Here is a 23,053-nt window from a genome sequence, read left to right on the forward strand (position 1 = left end):
CATTTAAATGATATATAAATAATATAAGTCTCAATACTAGGTACGATAATAAATTTAAGATTATCTTTAAAATAATAAAATCATAAAAAAAAATTTATTTTATACAATGGAAAATTATTAAGTATTGAGTACAATTATATTATAATAGTTTATGTGTGTTATTTTGCTAATTACATTTTTATATAATTTGGCTACATTGCCCAATTAGCTTAACTCACGGAATCTTGTTATGAAAAAGGCACCACTACATCTATTAACACCATACACATAAATTGTTTTCTTCTTTTAATAATAGGTGTGTATAATAGATTATTTTTTATTCTGATGAACTATATAATTTTCATGTTGATATGTTATTTATAATATCGAAATGGTTTTGTGTAATTGTATTCCATTGATGATGGAACAATTAGATAAATATATAGTTGTACTGTAGATACGGGTTACGGATTTTGAACAAATGTTACTAAAATGTATTAAAACTTGTTATAAATAATTAATATAGGTATACATTTTATCGCATAAATTGAAATTGAAATTGAAATTGAAATTTTTTTTTTGTATTTGAAAATTAATTCCAAAGTACTTTTTTCAAGTTACAACACACTGTACTGATTTTAAAGTAGGTACCTAAGTTAAAAATAGATCTTTACTCAACTATGTTTCATATAAATTATGAAGTAAAAATAAATTATGATATGCACCACGAATTCATATCACAGTACCTACATTCAAATGAAGTGAATAAGTAATTTAAAATTAACATTCGGAATGCCAAGTAATATTTATTATTTGAATAAGCACCTACCTAATATGTATAATCATTTTACTACCGTATAAAAATACATTGGTAATTGAATTTATTAAAAAAAATAATGAAAATAACACTTTGATAGTCTAATTATGTCAAATATTATTAAACATAACATTATTGTTAGTCAAACTAATTTAAAGGAACTATAAGTTATTGTGAATTCTTAGTAAATCAGCCCCTATTTTTTTAAAGTTTAATTTCAATTCTCCAATACTTTAAGATGAATTTAAAACGTATTTTACTTAATATATAAAAGTAGGTTTCTATACTAAAGTAGGTAGACAGTAATTTTTCTTTACAATATTTTTACATTATAAATTTCAGTAATCCATATACTCTCGGAACTGCTTACTAAAAAGCTTATATGCCTTTTTACTGTTGCGTCCTCTTCGTATTTTTAATAGTACTGTTCGAACTTTCAAATATATACATATAGGCATACTTTTATTTTGTATGCTGTCAATTTCCATTTTTTATAGCAGGTATACCTTTCCATTTTTACCACGAATTGTGGTATGTTCTTCTATTCCCTTCAAATATAATCACATTTTTGGCATTTTGATTTTTCATCTATTAAAATATTAAGCTTTTCTCTAAAACTGTTATCTGTCTGAAGTTTATTGTTTCCAACTGATATGTTGGTATTATACTGAAATTAACAATTATACACCTGTATTAACTATGAAATAAAAAAATGTACTGGGTAGTTTTATCAAGATAAGCCGAGTGTCCAAAGAATATTTACCAAAAATGTGAGACAAATATATTCAAGAATCCCACTATAGACGTTATTACTAATTTTATGTCAACTACTACCTACATTTTATTATGATATATTACAAATTGTTAAGTACCTGATATACACAATAAACATAATTATATTATAATATTTACAGTATACATGCAGAGTATAAATGTCTCTTCACAAATAGCTGATTAATTAAGTCACTTTTTGTGCAAAGTTTGGTAATTTTAATTATTTCATAAAGATTTATTCTTATACTGCAACTGCTAAGGTGATATATTTAATCAAACTATTTGAAAACCTTACTATTATCTTATGTTATGGTTTTTGAACGAATTCCTAATGTACTCATATTAGATACCTATTTACTAAAATAATGCATATTCAATTTATTATTCAGATGTATAAGTAACTTATTATGGCAAAAATAAGAAAGTTTAATAACTGTTATAAGAATTATACATTTTTTATTATCTGAAATGCATGATGATAATTACGATTTGATTTTTATTAACTTTCAATACTCTATACATAAACTGATTAATTCCCCTTCAAATTTACCTTAATTTAAATTTGTATTTTAACTTAAGCATTTTTTTTTTTAATACTTATCTTTTTATGGAATTTCAATATTTCATATCAAACTTATAATTACCATACAAATAATATTTACGGCGATATCAAGCACGTGCACGTCCGATTTGTTTGTTTAAGAAACAAGAATCATTAACGATTTATTTCACATGCAATGTGCATTATGTATAATATTATCAATATTATCATTATAATTTATTTCAATAATGTGTAAGACAGTGCTTAAGATAAGTTCTTACAGCATACAGAAACATTGGCCACATCGATGCCATAATAGCAGTCTCACAGTGAAATTAAAATACTTATCGAAGTATACAAGTTGATTACGATGTTAAATGCAATATGATATTTTAAAAACATATTCGAGAAAATGTCGAAAAATGTTCTTGATACAACACTACCGACCAAATATCAATATACCTACTTTTGGTTTGTATCAAGGTTGTTGTTAAAAGAAATGCCATTACACAAAGTTTATACGCTGAAAAGCAAACACAAAGAAACAGAAACGTTTTCTTATAAAATGATAATAATATCACGTTTTATTTTTCACGTAATAGAGTATATTAATGTATATAGTAGAAACTTTGAGTACCTACTGTGTATACTTACTGTATAGGTTGCAAGAAAGTAAGTTGTTTATTCCGTTTTAGTATTGTGTGACGGAGACCCTGAGGTCAGTTGTTAATATAATATTATCATATAACAGACACACATTAACTAACTCTTTGATGTTATGTGTACAAACCCGAAGGAGCCATAATGTAGAAAACGACAATGTTTGTCCTCACTGATCATTCTATTAAAGAGCAATAAGACCTGAAGACAATGCTAAGGAGGGAAATATATTCGAAGCGGTATTTTTTTGGAATCCGTTGTCTTTCTGACCAAATTACTAATAACTAATTATCATTATAGATATACAAATATTATATTAATTTTAAATTTTTATCTATCTGCGTACCTACATAATTTATTCATTTTTCAATTTTGTCCATATTAAACTACAATTTAATGGCCATTAAGTCCTGCGGAAAGTCCAATATCCTACAGACGTGCTGTAAATGTGTATATAGAGCGCTGTAGCAAACAGCACAACATATAATCATAATCAGACCACGTGGTATACTCGCTTACTGTGAAATCAAATATTTGTTCGTCCAAATCGTCTTGGCAACGACCATTGTGGTTCGCCATGCATATATACTACGAGCGTGATTAATGAAGCCGTGTCGTCGGGGGGTGTCGTGGTGAAACGAAAATGAGAAGAGAAAAAACCGAAAAAAAAAACGGAATTGACAAGTGAGTTTTAAGGGTCAGTAAGTATTTACCAGGACTCTTTAATAATCTCTGCGCCCTCCTCCTGCTACTATAGGCATCTTCATCGTACATAAAAGGTTAATTATCCGTACATAATCCGAAGGAATTTTGAGGAGGACGAATAGTGAAAAGACGACAAAGTTGTATAATGGAGGAGATTTAGAACCTACCGGATAATGTGTATACACTATATAAGCAATAAATCAGTTGGTAGTTTTTTTCCCACTCCCTCGTCTTCCGTTTAGGGTAGGCAGTAATAGTTTCCAGCGGATTTGACGATTAAATTTCAATAGTACAAGCCGAAATGACGCTCAGCATGACGATTTACACGGTATCAAATAAACCTTTTTCAGATTAAAAATTATTTCACAAAAAGAAAAAATTCACTAACACATAAGTACTCCATATAATTACAGATTTGCAATTTATTAATGTTTATTATTAATTATTAATTAAATTCAAACTATAGAGTTCTATCAGCTCCGACTGGTGTTAAGTTTGAGTGTTAATTTACGTACCGACGTTTTCCCATAAATGTAAAATAGGTATATAATGTAATAATATGTAATATGACATGTTCACAAATATTATCATCATTATTATCACACATATTATAATTGGTTTTAAACTACGCACGTTCCGACTGAGTTCTGGTTTACTGAAGTTTGAACTACTTGTCAAGATTTATCCGTGGTTCACAACTATTTTATTATTGTAACCGACGCAAAGACGACCCAAAACTACTGCATACATATTTGGAGCTAATCCCTCAACATGACTTTCTAGTTGACGAATTAACATACTGAAACTTACTGTTGTACAAAACTCGATTCCTTTCTCAAGAAATCCTCAACTTTTACTGTCCTAATATGTGTGCAGACAAACAGCTGACGATTTTTGTGAGATTAACCATGTATAATAATATGTATCATGCATTTATGCCCTGAAAGGGAGACAATATTTGGTTTAAACTAATGATACAACGCTCGAACGCTTTCGTCGCGAATACAATCGCATTGAAATAAAAAAATCTGTTTCAAAAATAACATTGAAAACGAATTCAAGCTGTCAGAAAAATGCAATTTACTGTGAAAGTTAAATAATGCAAATAAAATGCTCTCATTCGTGAACGATCCAGATGAGCAAATATGTTGAATAAAATAATATGTGTTAAGATCATATATATATAATCACAATATTAGTTCACACATCTCAGTGAGAACTCTTGAAAACAAAAACATTTAATAGAAGATAAAAAAAAATTAATTTAAACCCATTTGTATTTTCATTCCTTATTAATTTATCACCTATCTACTGTGAAATGTATCAGTTTCTAAATATCAAATATCAAATTTCAAATACAAAACACATCAATCCCTCCAATCAACTATGATAGTATTGTACACAAATACGGCTTCAAGAAAATAATTAATAGCCTAATTATTAGTAAGTTATAAGTAGAATACTGTTAATTGTCCTCGTTTCTTGTTATTCAATCAACATTTTCAATGTATAGAACGATATTTATAATAAAGGTCTACCGTCCGTTGTATACGGCTTCTCTAGCCATGAACGGGCATGTATGAAACTACTGAGGGCACGAGTATTAACACGTGCATTATCCTGGCACCCCCCCCCCCCCACCCCCTCTACCACTAGAAATTTTGGAACCAAACAAGGAACATATTATTGTGCTATGCTGATGTATACTTGACCTACGGAATTTGTGCGGCAATCCATGCACTTTTAATGGTGAGTTATAATGATAATATAAGTTAGTATTTTAATGAAGTGTTTCATAATATTATATGACCTTAACGTTGTAGTATACTCCTAGGAAACTATGCACATTTTTTAACACTACATCTCTCCAAAAATTACTTCTCAGATGAATGTCAATTTACTATCAAGGTCAATCATTTGAACTAATATTACTTATTCGGTAGGTTATTATTAGTAATCGATTGTATGATATGTTTTTTGAAATAATTGAAAAATTTGATTTTTATACCTACCTACACAAAATGCATACTTCGATATATTTTTCGTAGGTTTTCAATCATCAAGATACCTAATAATTCTATTCTTAAGAATTTAAGATAATTATATGTAAACCAACTCATTGGGAATATTAAAATTGTATAAAAATTATATACTGACAATAAAAAGAATTTTACAATACATTAGCCATTTAAGGTAAAATACAACATACAAAGAAGACATAAAGCCTAATATCTTTCCCGAGCTTAATCAAATTATGTATCATTTTTAAGTTCAAATACAATTGATATATTTATTTGTGCTCAAAATTTGTTTTTTTTTTGTACCTATATAACTCTTTGTATGAAATACAATTACGAAACATATAAATAAATATAGACAGATTAATATTTATGTATATTAAGAAAGACATTTTAATAAAACAGACAAGAGTACCACAGTACAAGACATGGCATTATGGCGAAAGTTAGGTACACTAAAAAATATACAAAATTATTGCTGTAAACCAAATCTTTTTATTTACCTACTTCTAGATATTGACAAAAAGGACTTAAATGTAAAAAATTAAGGTCAAATAAAGATAGAATCTTAAAGTTTGGTAAATATAAAAATTACTTAACGTAAAGCATAGAATATGGATACAGCATATTTTTTGAAGTCTGAATAAAAAGTAAATACAATATTTCTTTTGTTATATTCATTTTCTATAATGTATCTAATATATATATAATCTTGAGAACCATCTTATTCGTGTTCAGGTTTATGAACATAAAATATGATCAAATTTCATTGTTGAAAAGATATTATTTTACTTTTAAGTGCTATTCTTAAATAAAATACTGTAAGAATTTTGGTAGACCCAAGGAGAATTGTTAAGTATAATTTTACCTTTGTAGAAGTCATTGTTCAAAACAATTTTCTTTTTATAAATATTTAATATAATACTAGAAAATTATTACATTCGCTATTTTGAAAAAATTGGTGATCATTTTTACTCAGTTAGTTTTTGAAAATGGTTGACTTTATACAGTTAAAACATTATTAATTCCGTAATTTAATTATTTGATTCCTCGCATAAGTCACATTAATTTATTTTAATGAATTTTAGTTTTTAAACATAGTTTTACAATGATGAGTGTTTTAAACAATTTTTTTGTGTCTGAAGACACTTTTTCTACTATAGAAAAAAATTCTTTGACCATCGATTTCGATGTAAATTTCAATGATATCAGAGTAGATCTAGTTGGTACTTTAGGGTGGACAATATTGAAAATATTCCAAGTAGGTGCCTACTTTTGTCTTTTATAATAATCAAAAAAAACTAAAATGAATACGTTCATTTGTTCAAATGCTTTTTTTTCTTTTTGAACAAAACATAATATTTACAATCTGAATTTACAAGTTATACAATAAGTAAATGTGATGGGAATTGATTTACAGGAGGGGGGAGTTGCCCATTGGTTCAAAATCATTGTTTGGTAACCACTGTTAAACCGTCTTCACCCAGAATCGTACGTCATCGTATACATTGATTAATCATTGAATTCAAATTTAACATGTCATTCTACTATTCTAGTGCCTACTCAATGTGGAGGAACAGACGACTCCCATACAGTACAGCAGAACTCTTACCTCCTATTATCATTTTTTAAATGCAAACTTTAAAACACAAACAAAAATACAAAAGTACATTTTTTGTATGCGATATACTTCATAAATAAGAACTAAATAATCTCCCTGTCTCATGTGATATTCAAATAATCATTTCAATCAGTTCTATCAGTTCAATTGTCATATAGTTTAATGATGGTATTTTTATTTTTAATGAACGTTTTTTACTTTTGACTCAACACATTCTTACGATAAGTACAAATTACCACCACAAAAAAAATCGGGAGTAAAATCACTTTAATATGTACCAATTATATGCAACACCATTGCTAGCATTAAAATAACGGTGGTTGATCCAAATTTTCAAAAACCACGAGAATACATCAATTTAAGGTTCGTTTTTTAAGTTTCATCAATTGATTATATCCGTAATAACATTCAAAGTTGAGAAAATTGAATATTTTATCGTAGTTATTATTGTAAGGTTTAACATTGGCTTAAATTGTACTACTTTCTTTAAATCGCATATTATATAGACACTATTTAATGTTACATACAAACTACGCATTGTGTTACAAGTATAACACTAGTTCGGAACCTACACTCTTTGGGCATACACATAACATAAAAACTTATTTACAACGTATCGATGTATGTAGCTTATATTCTTAAAATAGACTTAAATTTTGTCGCTATGTCGTAATAAGTTGATGAAAAGGTCAACGTGAGATCAATTATCCCATATAAGTACTTTTTTTTCATTTCAATTCTCTAAAAAATAAAAACTCAATCGAACATTTTTTTTACAATTAGCTAACTTAGAATTTAGGCAAATAAATCAACAATGTTGGAAATTTGATCTCATGTAAATATAAAGATAAATTTAAGTCCATTTTTAGAATTCTTTTCACTTTATTACGTACCTTAATTAATTATTATACCATGAACGAAAGTTAGAACACGTATGAAAGAGCCTTCTCATAGTTGTATGTTAAGAATGCATCTATAAATACACTTACAATAATAATATATAATAAATTGCTACAGTTTAAAAGAATTGTATAAAGTAAAATGTCATTAAGACATTTAATAGACACATAAATATATAATCCATAAATGTTTCAATATAACACATATACAGTACTACTTCTAATAGAATTTAAAAGTAAAAAAATCTATTATTTTCGTTTAAGATAGAGTAACAGCCACAGAGTTAAGACTGTCGAAGGTTAATTGACATTTCGAGTTATAGCCATTAGTGTGTAATAAAGAACGAAAAAAGAGAATAAAAAATAACACTAAAACGATAAAAGCATTTTACTTTGCTGTCACTTGCACACAATAATAACATAGTAGGTACCTACAATAGTCGACCAATGAATTAAAATCATAACAATACATTTAATGTTCAATAACTTATCTCTAATCTCTACGTTTCAATTAATAATTGTTTAACGTACCTATTGAACTAAACTCTGTATAATATTATTAAACTATTATAGTATATTATGTCACACACAAGTAGGTACCCGCTATACTTTAAAGTATGTACAAATGAAAAAAAAAACATAATTTTATACAAAATAATAGTAAAATACAAAATCCATCCCCCTAGAAGTGCGTACATATTATTGGAAACAACATATTCAAAACTAAAAATTAATATTATTATTACTACCATTTAAATGTTACCACGTCAACTTTTTACTTCAAAGATAAATATCCAGTGAGTATGTAAACCAATAACCTCCTTTATCTATATTTTAATATTAATATACATGTTGTAAGATATTCGTACCTACAGATGTAAAAAATAACAGACAGTTACTTGTGCGCTCTCGACCGAGCAACACGCTTATCATGTCGAGTTATCGTATGTATTTTTAGCTCTCTTAAAGCATTCAGCATAAGTATAACTACTTGTGGATCAGGAATTATGAATACTTATGATTCCGAAAGTTTTTTTACACATACTGGTTTCATGTTAAGAATCTCGAGCCTCAAATATGGGTAATTATAATGGGCATAAGCGTCAATGATATTTTGTGTTATTGTATGAGAATACAACTATTTAAAACTATGGCATAGTTACATATTTATACGATGAATATTATATAGACTACTGTATACATTGAAATTGGAGTCCAAATCGTTATTAGTAACACTATCATAAGGGACACCCTAAGATAAAGTACTTTGGTGATATTTCATAAAACATGATTAATACGAAATTGAAAGATTAAGATGTCCTAATGTTAGGCAGTATGCCAGTACGACGATAAATCATCCTTACTGTATTATCAATTATACATAATATGGATACGATCGTAAAGTATCAATTTCCATTTAATAAATTATAAACTGTCTTTGAAGTTATGAAGTGAACTAATGATTTCGTATAATATTGGTATCAATTGAATATAGGTAGATTAGGTTAGGTTAGGTTATTAACCTTACCTACCTAAGAATAATAATATTATATTCGTTGTTAAAATATATTTAATTTAAATAAATAAAATACTAAAATTATTTTTAGATTCTGGGCGGAGCGATGAATGTACTGATTTTGTAATGATGTGTGTTCTTTTCTTATTTTTTTTTTGTGTCTGTCATCACGTTTTGGGACAGTAAAAGTGCTTCAATTTTCTTCAACAGTATCTTTTCTGGTAGGCAAGGTGAATTTAGTTGGTATTTTGGGGAGTGGAAGATTCCCAATAGTTTTAAAAAGTGGAGGGGAAAACAAACAAAAAATTAAGGTAAAACGGGAATTTCCACGGAAAACCGATTTTCGACCGAAACGATTTTGGTTTTTGATGTATCTAAAAAAACAAAAACATTACATTTTTCCTGAATTTTTATATCACGTTTTCTATATACCATAAAATTTTCAAAATATTTTGACTAGTCGTATAAATCATGAAAATGTGCAAAACAATGCAATAACAATAACAATAACAATAATTATTATTGTTTTATTTTCGTCGTCTAAACTCATCATCTTATATGGAAATATAAAATAAAACATATTTTAAAAACAGAGAATAGTCGAGAAAATAGTCTGGTTTTGCTATTTTCTGGTACATACTATTTGATATTATTACAAACAAACATTATTTATTTATAATTACGTTATTTCATGTTAAATTTATTTAAAAAAAAAAATATTAGATTTCTCATAAAAATACAAAAGTTTAATCGATCAAAAATCTAAGTAGCTACATATTTCATATTATTTTATCGAATCAATGTAACCACATAACCATTAAAATAACGTTAAGATATTTTTCCAATACTGTTCCAATTCTGAGTATAACGATGAATGTATTGTATTTGCAACGATGTGTTGTTGTTTCCCTGTCATCGACATTTATAACTTGGTTAAAATGTTTTTGAAGTTAAAATGCTACGATTTCCGACATCAGCATCTTTATTGATAGAAAAGTGTATCTAGTTGATGTGTTTTTGAGGTCAAAATTAAAAATTCACTGTTTTTTTAAAAAAATATTCGGGAAAACAATTAAGGAATAATGGACATTTCTAGGTAAGAGAAATTGTATTCAAATGACAGTTAAAAAATATTAAAGATACCTCATAGACACGATTATTTTTAACATCATGCATTTGAAGTTCAAATTTTCAAAAAATGCATTCATATTTTTCAGTTAGAAATAGATAAAAGATTTTAATTGTATAGCTAACATTCAGAATATTAATAAAGACTCCCAACAAGTTTTTTTTACCTTTATCCAAAAAAAAAAATTTATGTGATCGTTTGAATTAAAATTGTTTACGAAATTTGATATTCAGTGGTGTTTAATTATTATATTTGATTAATTACACATATTGTATAGTGACATGACATACCGCCTCCGCTCAGAATTATTTTTCGTATGCAATGATGTATCATTGAATTAAAATCTAACACATCCATTACAATGACATACTCGGCGGTACTCACTTGTCCACTCTGTAACACTTGTTTTAATTATATTCTTCAATTTTGGAAAAGGGTATGTCGTTTGCTGTAAGTGTATGTAAATTATTTGTTTTTGTAGGTAAAATTTCCAGATATTTACTCCCAACTGTAGTAAATAATTCGAGATTTATAATATTTTCAAATTACAAAATTTAACTTTTGATCTTTATAATTTATCCTTCAATATTAGTTTAATATATTGGTCTGTAATATGAACCCAAAACCCATAGTTATTATGTCCCAAACAAATTACAGAGCAGCGACTTCTACAAAAACATACTTAAATTGCAATCAATATATGTTTTTATATTTAATCAATTTTAATATTATATTATTACGAAATAGGTAATATTTATCAAAAGGTTTCAATGAGGATTTTTCAATTCAATAGTCAATAATAACTTACTAAGCCTTTCAAATTACCTTAATAATAATATTATACTTCCTGAATTCTGAAAATAATTTTTATGATCGTAAAAAAATTACACTAATTATTTTTTTACTGTGAAAATTACTTATAATATGACTAATATTGACACAGCGAATTCTTTCAATTTTGTTGCTCTTAATAATTAACACATTAATATCTACCTACTCTTATATCTACAATATTATATTGAAATATTTTCAGTTACAATATGGTATTATATCTGTAATATAATATTTAATCTAAAATACGTTATTAAATTAAAACTATGAGTAGTGTGAGTAATTCCACACAGTGGCACTGTCTGTTTATTTTCAAGCAATAAAAACAAAATATTCCAACTATTATAATCATATTTCCAGAAGTAAAAACTTTACAATCTACAAATTTCAATTATTAAACCTTTGAATGACAGTAAATTAACAAATCTTGGGTACATATTGTAATTAAACACTACAAAATCGTAAATTGCTAGTAACTTTATGTACTTTTCAACCAATTTAAAAATGTTGAACTCTCTCAAACAGTTTTAAAATACACAATAGTAAAAACCAATCAAAAAATGTAGTATTGTTTTATCGTATATACTATATTAAATTATTTGTATACCTAAATTACTATATTACAACTTTTTCTAATTGTTATATGAAAACAATAAATTCAAAATCAAAGTATAAAGACAATGGATGTATTAAATATTCTTTTAAACATCTATTGTAAGAGTGTTATTTAAATTTGTTTATTCAAAGGTTCTTATTAAATTAAAACAGTAAAATCGAAAAACAAGTTGGTAATATTAGAAACAAATTAAATGTACATTCAAAAAGAAAGAAGAAAATAATAACAGTAATATGCTTCGTTCATTTAGTTGTATAATAATTAAAATACAAACAAATCTTTTCGAATTCAAGATTTGTTGATTTCGTGTTAAAAATATTATATTATGCAAGGTTGTTAATTTATATACATTAAAGTCAAAATGTATTTCTGCTATGAGGAGGATTCAACGAGAATAAAATTATTAAGTACCCCTGTAGTATTTTGTGGCTGTATTAGACTTTCTAATGATGCTAATGTATCAAACTTAACACAATAACAAGTATAATGATATATTTTATTGTTATTAAACCAAGTCCATAATAATATTGAAAGCGCATCAAATATTTCAAAAATAACATCACCTACGGAAATTGCATACTAAAGAGTTGTAATATACATTTAAAATTTTTTTTTGCACGACGGCATTGTTTAGATTTCTATAATATATATTGCATCATTAAATGTATTTAAATATTATTACATTCACGATACCTCTACATTATTTTTAAAGGTTTATGTTTTATTTTTTTTTATGTTATTTTTATAATTTCTCATTTTCACAAAAAAATTGACGTTCCGCATTTGAATATAAACCTAATTATGTATATAAAACAACTAGATAATAATATGATATATGTGTGTATGGATATAACTCATATTATTTCATTTGTTTTAAGACATATCGTTAATATTATTCAGAAAAGAAAGCATTTAAATGTGTAATATATCTTATAACTAAAATAATAATTAAAACAGTTTAATGTGTACAACAGAAAGTTGTGTACAAGCCCCATGCCTCCATAGTCCAAAGTAAATATTCTTATGTGTTACTAATAATTATGATGTAATAATTTCCCGATAAGTTATAAGACGTATCTAAATAAAACTAAAACTGCAGTCCACACATTTGTTGACATAAACTTTAACAAATATTTCTATCATTATAACATTATTGTGCCTGCATAAATTAATAAAAAAATAAAAAAATGAACAACATAGAAATATAATGCCAATAATAATAAATATGAAATATTTTTTAGTAAATAAATTGAGCACACAAAATGTGAGTTTATGTTATTTGTTTCGAATTTTGTAGCAGCTTTTTGTATATGCTAGAAGACTGTACAATTGATATAATAATACCTACTATTGTAGAGCTAAAATACGATATTAAAGGTAATCATTTTAGTTTTGTTTCATTAAATTCTTTTTTCTAACAACTATTTTATTCCAATACACTTTATTTAACTTATATACTTGGCTTTTACACCGACTTTAAAATAATAAAATATAGATACTGTTAAAAAATATTAATTTTTCTTCTGTTATTGGCAGTAATGTTTTAATTTTTATATCTATTTGTATAATTTTAATTGTTAAAATAACTACAAAATTAGTATAAATATTATAATCATGGATAAAGTAACTAATTCAGCAAACTACCAATAAAAAAAACTTTTGTATTATAGTGCAGCACTGAAAAAACATCTTACTATAAAAGTTGTTCGCACAATATTCTTAGTCTTTGCAAGTTTTAGACAAAGGAAAACAGTTAAGAAATTTATTGTAGCTACCTAGTTTCAACTTTTGCAAAAACAGGAATTGTAGAAATAACGGAACATAAAACACATATATTATGATTTATGAAATATAACTTAATCTTCTTAATCTGATATTAAAGTATTTTTTTATTATTGTTTTAATTGTTAAAAAAAGTAGATAACATCAATAAAATGCTACGTACTTAGGTGTTGTTAATGTCACATTTACACATTTTGAATGCAACACTATTAGGTATTAAATCAAAACTTTTTTTTACTCCAGCTGATAGAAGAAAATTAAGAAGTTTATATTATATAACTAATTTGTAATCTAAAATCTAAATACAATATAGAGTCTGTCGTAATATTGAGTAGATCACTGTACTAATAATATATTATGTTAAATAATTTGAATTCAATGGTTGTATGTGAATAATGACTTTTAACAGAGGCAATGTGTCAATCTCTATTTCTAAGCATATTGAATGGGTAAATAATATATATTATTATTTTGTAAATATCTTAAAATTATCTATACAAAATATTATGCGATTTAAGCATGTTTTAAGTAATTTAATTTTATAGTATTTAACACTGTAACAATTGGTTTCAATATTGTTTTTAAATTTCTGTTTTGTATAAATGAAAAGCATGTGCAGTAACAATTTATTACGTTCCATGATATTGTATGTAATAATACTTGTAAAAAAAAAAAAATAATAGCTTTATGAATATTATAAAACACTATGATGTACGGTGCATGCGACTCAGATACACCACTCATTGTGCAGTTGCAAAATATTCGGTGGTAAACAGTAACATATGACTTACATAGTTATAAATATATAATACCATTTAAGGTTCCTATACATTTATAATAACCGTTTTTGACTACAACTACAGTGATCGGTTACTTCAATATGTATAGGTTGTGCCGGAAATAATGAAGGTATTGTCCGACATTGTACATTTGTACAGCATACACGTTTAACTGTATAAGTTTAAAACAACTTTCTGTCATGTACAACATAATCTCAACTCGTTCTGACAAACGAACAAAATGCATTTTACATATAGTTGTGTTTATAAGCTACTTCATCTATAAAGTTTGTTGTTCAAAAATACTGTACGCTTTAAGCGCCATGGTCTGTGATAATAACTTAAGAGCTCCGAAAATGTGTCTCGGGGGGTTACGCAGTCTAGGAATGCAATATGCATAATAGCATAATACAATAATAATCTATAAGATAATAAATTATAAGAACAACATTTACATAACTTTGAACATGTTGCAGTAAGTAATTTTGACTGCGGCGCGAAATTGTCTCGTTCGAACAAATATGCTTACTTTGAGCCAAAACATGGATTTTCATGTTGATAATAATCATTTTCTTATGTAATTGGGTACGTAGGATGTTGGGAAAAATTAGAAGAAATAAAATACTGAATAATGTAAGGTTGTAAAAAAAAATATGGAGAAGATACAGGATACCTGACCCTATTTACAAGGATAAATAATTGTTATATTTGTAAGTATCCAACCTTTTTTTTCACAGAACATCGTGGATGGTTTTTGTTGTGATGTATCTCTAATATTTATTTTTTATCTTTCAAATATATACATCAATTCAATAAACCACGTATATTAATAATGCATGAAGTTATTTACAGTTAGGTTGTACTTGGTCATGTAGTTATCACGTGCCACTAGCACGACTGCACAACAAACTATTGGGGAAATGACACCTCCGCCAGTCACCACGTGGCTGTAAGAGCGAAATTGAGATGGTAGAATATACCTCGGAGTTATGGAGTTTGAACCACGGCCGTCGTTGAGATTTTATTCATAATATTTTCACTTTGCCACATTTTGTTGCATAACGGTCCGATCAAATTTTTATTAACATAATTTTCACAAAAGTCGGTATAATGCTCACAATATTTCGAATATTATTTTGGTGCTTATTATTGAAATGAATAGGTTCAGTCAGGTCGTTATAGGTTCGTTATAGTTAATGAACTGCGTACAAAGCTATACAACATTTACATGGTTTAATAATATAAAATTATTTTTAGACATTATATTATTTTGTTGAATAAATCCAATCCACGTGTTTTTATTAGGCACCTACATCGTATAGGTATATTGTGAAAATAAATTCAACTGATCGCCTAATATGCGGGTTGACACGTTGATTGTCTAATAGTTTTTTTTGTTTCCCATTTTCTAGCGTGTAAAATAATATGTCAAAAGCAACCGTTTGTTTTAAAGGTTTTCTATCTTATTCTCACAGCAGATTTAACGCTGCGGAAATCACACAAAATAATAATATTATGTAATACAGATATATACTTAGATTTTACCTATCTATATGTATATATTTTTTATCCTATATAACAAAACGTAAATTTAAAATCTCTTACAATGTACCATGAAACATGATAATCGCGTTCGAGAAACTTCCATCCGATTTCCAATAAACCGGAAATGGCAAGCATGCCACTCTTTAAGTACCTACGTACCGAACAGGGTTTTACGATTTCAGTCTAGCATTCCTGTTGCATATCGAGGAAAACATATTCAAGCCATATATTATAACGACATCAACTATATAAACATAGAATCCAACATTTTGAAAAGTAGAATTCTGTGTTTTACATTATTTTAAATATAAGTTGTAAGTTATTATTGTAACATTTTACATAGGTACCTACGTTTATTTTAAATATATTATAAGTAGGTCGATAAAACTCAACTGCTCATTTGACTAAACAGTCAAATAGTACATGTTATACTTGCAACAATAAAATACATTATAAATGAGGAATCGTCGTAGGTATTCAAAAACGAAATAAATGTGTAAATTCCCTAAAATCACGTTTTATGATATTACAGTCAAAACTTTTCAATTCGATACCAAATAGAATTGTCCATGGTCCGAAAATCATTGAGAAAATTAAAATGTAACCTTTTTGAAATTACTATAGGTCTATAAGAACCATTATTACTCAACAAATGTTATCGGACAAAGTAAGTAAATTTAACATTGAAAATTTAAAAAATACATTTATTGAAAATCGTATACATTTTGGCTTCGGACACACCAGGTTAGGTTAGGTTACATCAATATTTTCGTAAACTATCCCAAAATAATGAGAAAAATAAATAAATTGTTTATGATCAGTTTTCTCAGTTCATTACCAATTTCTCACTTAGGATTAATATAATACATTTTCAATTTTATCCTAATCGACAATCGTGAACATTCTATGTTTAGTTTCCAATCTAAAATAAACCTTTAAAAGTCGTTTGGGTAAAGCAGACAAAATCATAGTATTAAGGCCTCAAATCTAAGCTTTCAAAACAAACGTCGGGCTTAAATTATTAACGAGTTAAGTGGTTCTTGCCATTTACATTTTCTTAGCAAGAAACACAAGTCACGTATTAATCTGTATTAGAAAATATATTTAATAAAACGTTTTGGTTAGAATATTTTTTTCATGCTATACATTTTAAAACTGCCTAGAAAATCATCAATTATTATTAATTGGTATTAAAAAAACATTTTTGACATTTGCTGTACACTTAATGTGTGCATAAGGGCCTGCACCTTTACATGATATTATTATATCGTTATTTTGCACAAATAGAGTTAATATGTTTATATAATATATTTTGAGCAAAAATAAGTTTTATAATTCAAATATTTCTGGATAATTACATGAAAGTTACATATATTATAGACATCAAATAAAAAAATTCACATTTTACTAGAAGTTTGATTAAAATATTGTATTTAAACGGGTTAATAATATCTATTTTTAGCCTAAGATAGTCGAACGGTCGATAATGCATTTATAATTTTCTCAGTATTTCACATCATACTAAATTCATTATTTTCTTTTAATACCCTTTATATTGTTTCATAGTAAATTATTAAAAATAATTAAAAATACTTTCCTATTTGTATAATATCACATAATAACTTTTGCAAGTACCTATTTGTATGAAACATTCATATTATACATATTTTATGCATAAGGTACCTACAAACACTACGAACACGGGGGGGCCATTATTTTCTTGAAGACTTAATAAAAATAAAAATAAATATTCTTTGCATAGTATTTTGAAAATTTGTGTGCATATTCTACAATATTTTTTGAATGAAGAACCGGGAAATGGTTATGACTACCCACCTAGGCTGCTAAAATTAAGTTAGTACCTAATACAAAATTAAATATGTAAATTGTGTGTCGAACAACTAGCACGTCATAATACGTGGACTTACTCTTAATAATTACAAATTCGATCTCTTGGAGTCATTTTATGCAAGACATATTATAATGCACGTAAATAAATGCCCAACCCGGCATCCCAGTATTATATACCTAAAATATATAATACTAAATAAGTATTATTGTATTAATCACACATAACTCATAAAATGATATAATTATATACTACCATCAGGTTCGTTAAAAAAAATTTAGAGGAACACATCCTACAATAGTTTGTCATACAATAAGATGAGTGAAATTACAAATGAATTTATCAAGGCCCTTGAAAACGATTCTGTAAAATAATTTGCTGATAAATTGGCAATGTTACTGGAAATCATTTGGAAGACTTTGGGAACGATTAACAGAAAATACATAAAGCTCGACGCTGTCGAAAGGAGCGCATATAACTGAAAACAATAGACTTTTGATTTTTTTCTCATAAGTCTTATACTTGAGACAATAGAGATAATGATTATCTCCATCTTGCGGCAGAAGTGTTTGGCGTTGGCTTGAGAGATTATTCTTGTATTTCAGTCCGGACTTTAAGTTATTTAAGTCTTAAAAAAAAAAAATAAGGAAAGAAACATCAAGCGAACGCATAAAATGGCCTCAATAGGAACAAAATTATTGGTTTAGTTGCATAAATAATATAAATGACCGGGTACTAACTTCACTTAAATCAAAAAAAAAATAATAATAACGAATTACATATTTGATGGATAAAAAATGTTATTAATTTTGGTTCCGAATTCCGTTTATTATCACGAAACTATTACGGTGTATTGACGTGCAGACGTGCCGACGTGCATAGATAACATAATGAATTAGGTATTAATATTAATATAAGGTTTGTTGAACATTAAAGAGCAGAATTCGAAGCACATAGAGAAAACATCACATCGAGCATACAACATCGTCGAATAAAATTAATTTTACAAATTATATAATATCATACTTAGTATAGTGAATAAGAATTCCTGTTGGTATTCGACCTCAACAGTGCAGTACTCGACGGCTCGAAGGATAATGCCCGTGCACTGCAGGCTGTGTAATGTTTACCGACAGTACCTACCACAATGTGAAATGTGAAGTTTAATCATGTACCACCGGTTTCGAGTGGCCCGCGTATAATCAGCATACGTCTGTGTTCATTGAGCACGTTCGAGTCGTCATAATAAATTTCACACGATGTATTATTTATAGTAAATCATGCTCGTATTTACTTCAATCGATTACGCGGAATCGTTGTTTGTCCATAAATCAAGTAGGTATTTAGAAATTATTGTTCGATTGTATTAGATTTCAGTCACATCATAAATATGCGTGGTTTCCGCCGAGAACATAACTTATAACCTAACTGCGTTTAATCACGTTGCCCTATATTGTAATATTGTACAACATTATCAAGACAGTGTGTAGTTATCAATCTTTCATAAGGGGCCTCATGAATGCTCATTTTTTTGTTGTCGAAAACTGTTTCTAATTCCAACGATACGTAGTTTTCGACAATTGCCACGACTTTTATTCTAAAAAAATATTCGGATTCTCCATAATATGCACAAGAAAACGATAGAGCCATGTTTATAACTGTTGTGATTTAGACTGCAATGAACGTTGTTATAATTTTTAAAAATTTAGCAAAAGTTCAAACTTAAACATTTAATTAACTAAAATTATACAAATGTGACTCGATCGATCCCTCGTACATGTTGTAGAAAATTAAAATATTTTATGAAAATGCAAATCGTTGAAACACATTGTTGAAATTAGGGTTAAAATAATACTACAACTACAGGAGACCAAGTATCAAAAACATTTATAAAAGATTTGTGTTGACAACGGCGACTTCACGGACCGACCAGCTGACATTAACCATAACTAATTTGTTGTATATAGAATATATGTTATACATACATTTAGATACTATGCGAACATCAAATATTTCTTCGGATATTAGAAAGAGTAAAGTATAATAATGGAAGTAGATTAAAATTAAATAATAACTTAGGAACCTCTTTGAAAAATAAATTATTTATTTTCAAAAGTAAAAGTTATGATGGAAACTATAGGGAAGATACTAGATAGAGGGTTTAACAATATTTTAAGGTAGAAAATGAAGAAAGTTCACATGAAGCGTTGAAATATTTCGAATACGTCATTAGACAGTTATACATAATTACTATGAAAACAGTTCCAAAAAGTGTTTTAGCGGATTTATAAAACGCGGTTGTTAGGTGGTGCGTCGTACTTGAACTCAGCATTACAAATATCAAATATTTGGTAATGCATAAAATCCAGATCCCAATAATTCAAGTACACCACATTGTTTGCCCAACTATTGTAGGGTCATGTGTACATTTTAACGCTAGGTGTAAGCTTATCATCCCAAAGTTCACAAGTGGAATGTATGTGAAATGATGCGCCAAGTGCCAACCAAGCCCAACAAGTCAATAACCACACATTTAGATAGATTTTGTGTATGAGTTTCGTTACACAACGCCAACTTAACTGGGTAGTTTTTGAAGTTGCACACTGAACGCTATTCGTGTAGTAATCATGAACAGTCATCAATGTGACTGACGTGAAATTTGTAACTAAAATAAACGACCTACTGAAACTATGCGACTGCAGATTTCTATAGATTTTTTATAGGTAAGTCTTATATGTTGTTTTGTTTCGATAAAAAAAAAAGTAGACGATCGTGATACTGAGCACGTGATACGTTGCCTCATTGGTATCCCATTGGTATTTTAGCCATTGGCCAGCATAATACGATATTATCGTTCCGTGAATTCGAATGGAAAATGTTTCTATGAACACCATACCGTGACTTGCAGAAACGGGGCTAATTTAATATTATAGCGATTGGTTATCAATAATTATTATTTTGTGCAATAACCGATTATTATTATTATTATTAATCTAAGATACGATACTGGAGGTAGATACTAGATGGGTCACTTAATTCAGTTTTCGAGGAATTTCAGCAATAATTAATTACCTAGTCAGTTGGTATTAAAAGTCAAACATTTTATGGGAATGATTGCTTACCAATGGGCAGAAATCATGGCATGATAAGTGATATTGAGAAAACTACAACATAGCTGATACAAAAAAAATGACATAGGTATTAACATCGATGTCACAGTACCACGGAATTATTATTAGATCATACATATATTATAATCTATAAATGTAAAAAAATACATGTATGATATAATTGTTCCAAAATTAGTAGGACATAAGTGCCAGTGTAAAAATATACCAATAAAATAATAATGTGACACTAGCGCCAGAGATATTAAAAATAAATATCATTTGCACCAATATCAAAATCCTGTAATAAAGTTATTTCGAAATATTCATTAATTCATAATTTATAATCGTAAAAAATATAAGTCTGTTTTTGTTAAAAATAATATGAATATTCAACAACTAGTTTATTCGTAATTACATTGTAAAATTAATTTTCACAGCAGTACCAATAGATTAAGTGAATGCTTACTCCGTAGTACTTACGATGTTATGTCATAAGTTATAACACAAAAACCCCGATGTCCTTTCGACTATTGTAATCAATTTTATCGATTTATATTGTAAGATTGTAGTTTTTGAACCAAAATTTCTGCATTTAATATCTGGAATTAAGCGCACAGAACCTGGTAGATGTCTGATACCTGGGATTTTGGCAAATTTATACGATACGATTTCTTTTCGTCTTATCTCGTGTTGGTGCTTATGATAAAAAATAATGATTGTGCGCGTCTGTTAGTCCTCGGTAATCTCGAAAACCACAAAAACTCTCGATTCACATAATACTATTATAGGTCCGGTTGGCGTACCTACTCCCCCATTGGTATTTTATTTTGGTTAAGTGCCACGGAGAAAAAAAAATTACCGCAACGTTTGCAGGGTCAGCGCTATAATTGTTGGTATCCGTTTTTTTTTTCAAACCTTTTCTTTGGTTTGTTTTGCAGCAACAGAACCCACGGCGGCAGCGACCGCGGTCAAATCGGTCACGGCGGCGATCGCCATGAACGACACGTCGGACGACAACATTTACGAACCGTACTCGAACCGACCGGAGACGTACATCGTGCCAGTGGTGTTTGCCTTGATTTTCGTCGTGGGCGTACTAGGCAACGGCACGCTGGTGTTGGTGTTCATCAGGCACCGGAGCATGCGCAGCGTGCCTAACACGTACATACTGAGCCTGGCACTGGGCGACCTGTTGGTCATCATCACGTGCGTGCCGTTCACGTCCACCGTGTACACGGTCGAGTCTTGGCCGTACGGCGAGCTCATATGCAAGCTCAGCGAGGCCACTAAGGACGTGTCCATCGGCGTGTCCGTGTTCACGCTGACCGCACTTAGCGCCGAGAGGTGAGTTTTGACTTTTTGAGTGAGGTTTTGTTTTAAAAAAAAAAAATCGAAATTCAACAGCATGATAGGTATTTACGTTTGTATTTTATAAAATGATTTTAAACGAAAATATAGTACCTAACTTATGATATGATGATATCATGTATCAGTGGACGATGATAACAACCCGATAAATAATTAATATAACCGAGACAGGGCTAAAAGACATTTTTCAATACAAATAAAACGTAACTTATAAACAATCAAATTTCGGAAATTTAAAGGAAGTAAGTTATAGTGGTAAGAGTACTTTTTGAGTTGACTTGAAACCACTTCACAACTTGCTCTTAGGCGTACTTATTAAAATCTAAACGGCAGCATTGTCATCGAGATAGACTAATCCTCGACATGAATTTTCTCTAAGTGTCAGTAACTAAATAAATTTAATGTTTGAATGGTGGTCTCGTGGGAAAAAGCTTCCTAGTTCAATAATTGTAAATGCTAAACATTAATAAACTAATTTAAAAATATGTACTGTTATTCCAAATTTTTATAATTA

The 23,053-nt window shown here is 28.2% G+C and overlaps 1 protein-coding gene across 1 annotated transcript in view; it reads left to right on the top strand.

Moving 5' to 3' along the window:
• Nucleotides 1-23,053, top strand: part of LOC111036565 (neuropeptide CCHamide-1 receptor-like) — a 106,885-nt gene that overhangs the window by 78,590 nt on the left and 5,242 nt on the right. The window contains exon 2 of the mRNA XM_022318629.1: nucleotides 22,110-22,515. Coding sequence (XP_022174321.1) covers nucleotides 22,166-22,515 — 350 coding nt within the window. The 5' untranslated portion in view covers nucleotides 22,110-22,165. The remainder of the gene's footprint in view (nucleotides 1-22,109; nucleotides 22,516-23,053) is intronic.

Source organism: Myzus persicae, unplaced genomic scaffold (genome assembly GCF_001856785.1).
Source record: "Myzus persicae strain clone G006 unplaced genomic scaffold, MPER_G0061.0, whole genome shotgun sequence".
In the NCBI taxonomy this organism is placed as follows: Eukaryota; Metazoa; Arthropoda; class Insecta; order Hemiptera; family Aphididae; genus Myzus; species Myzus persicae.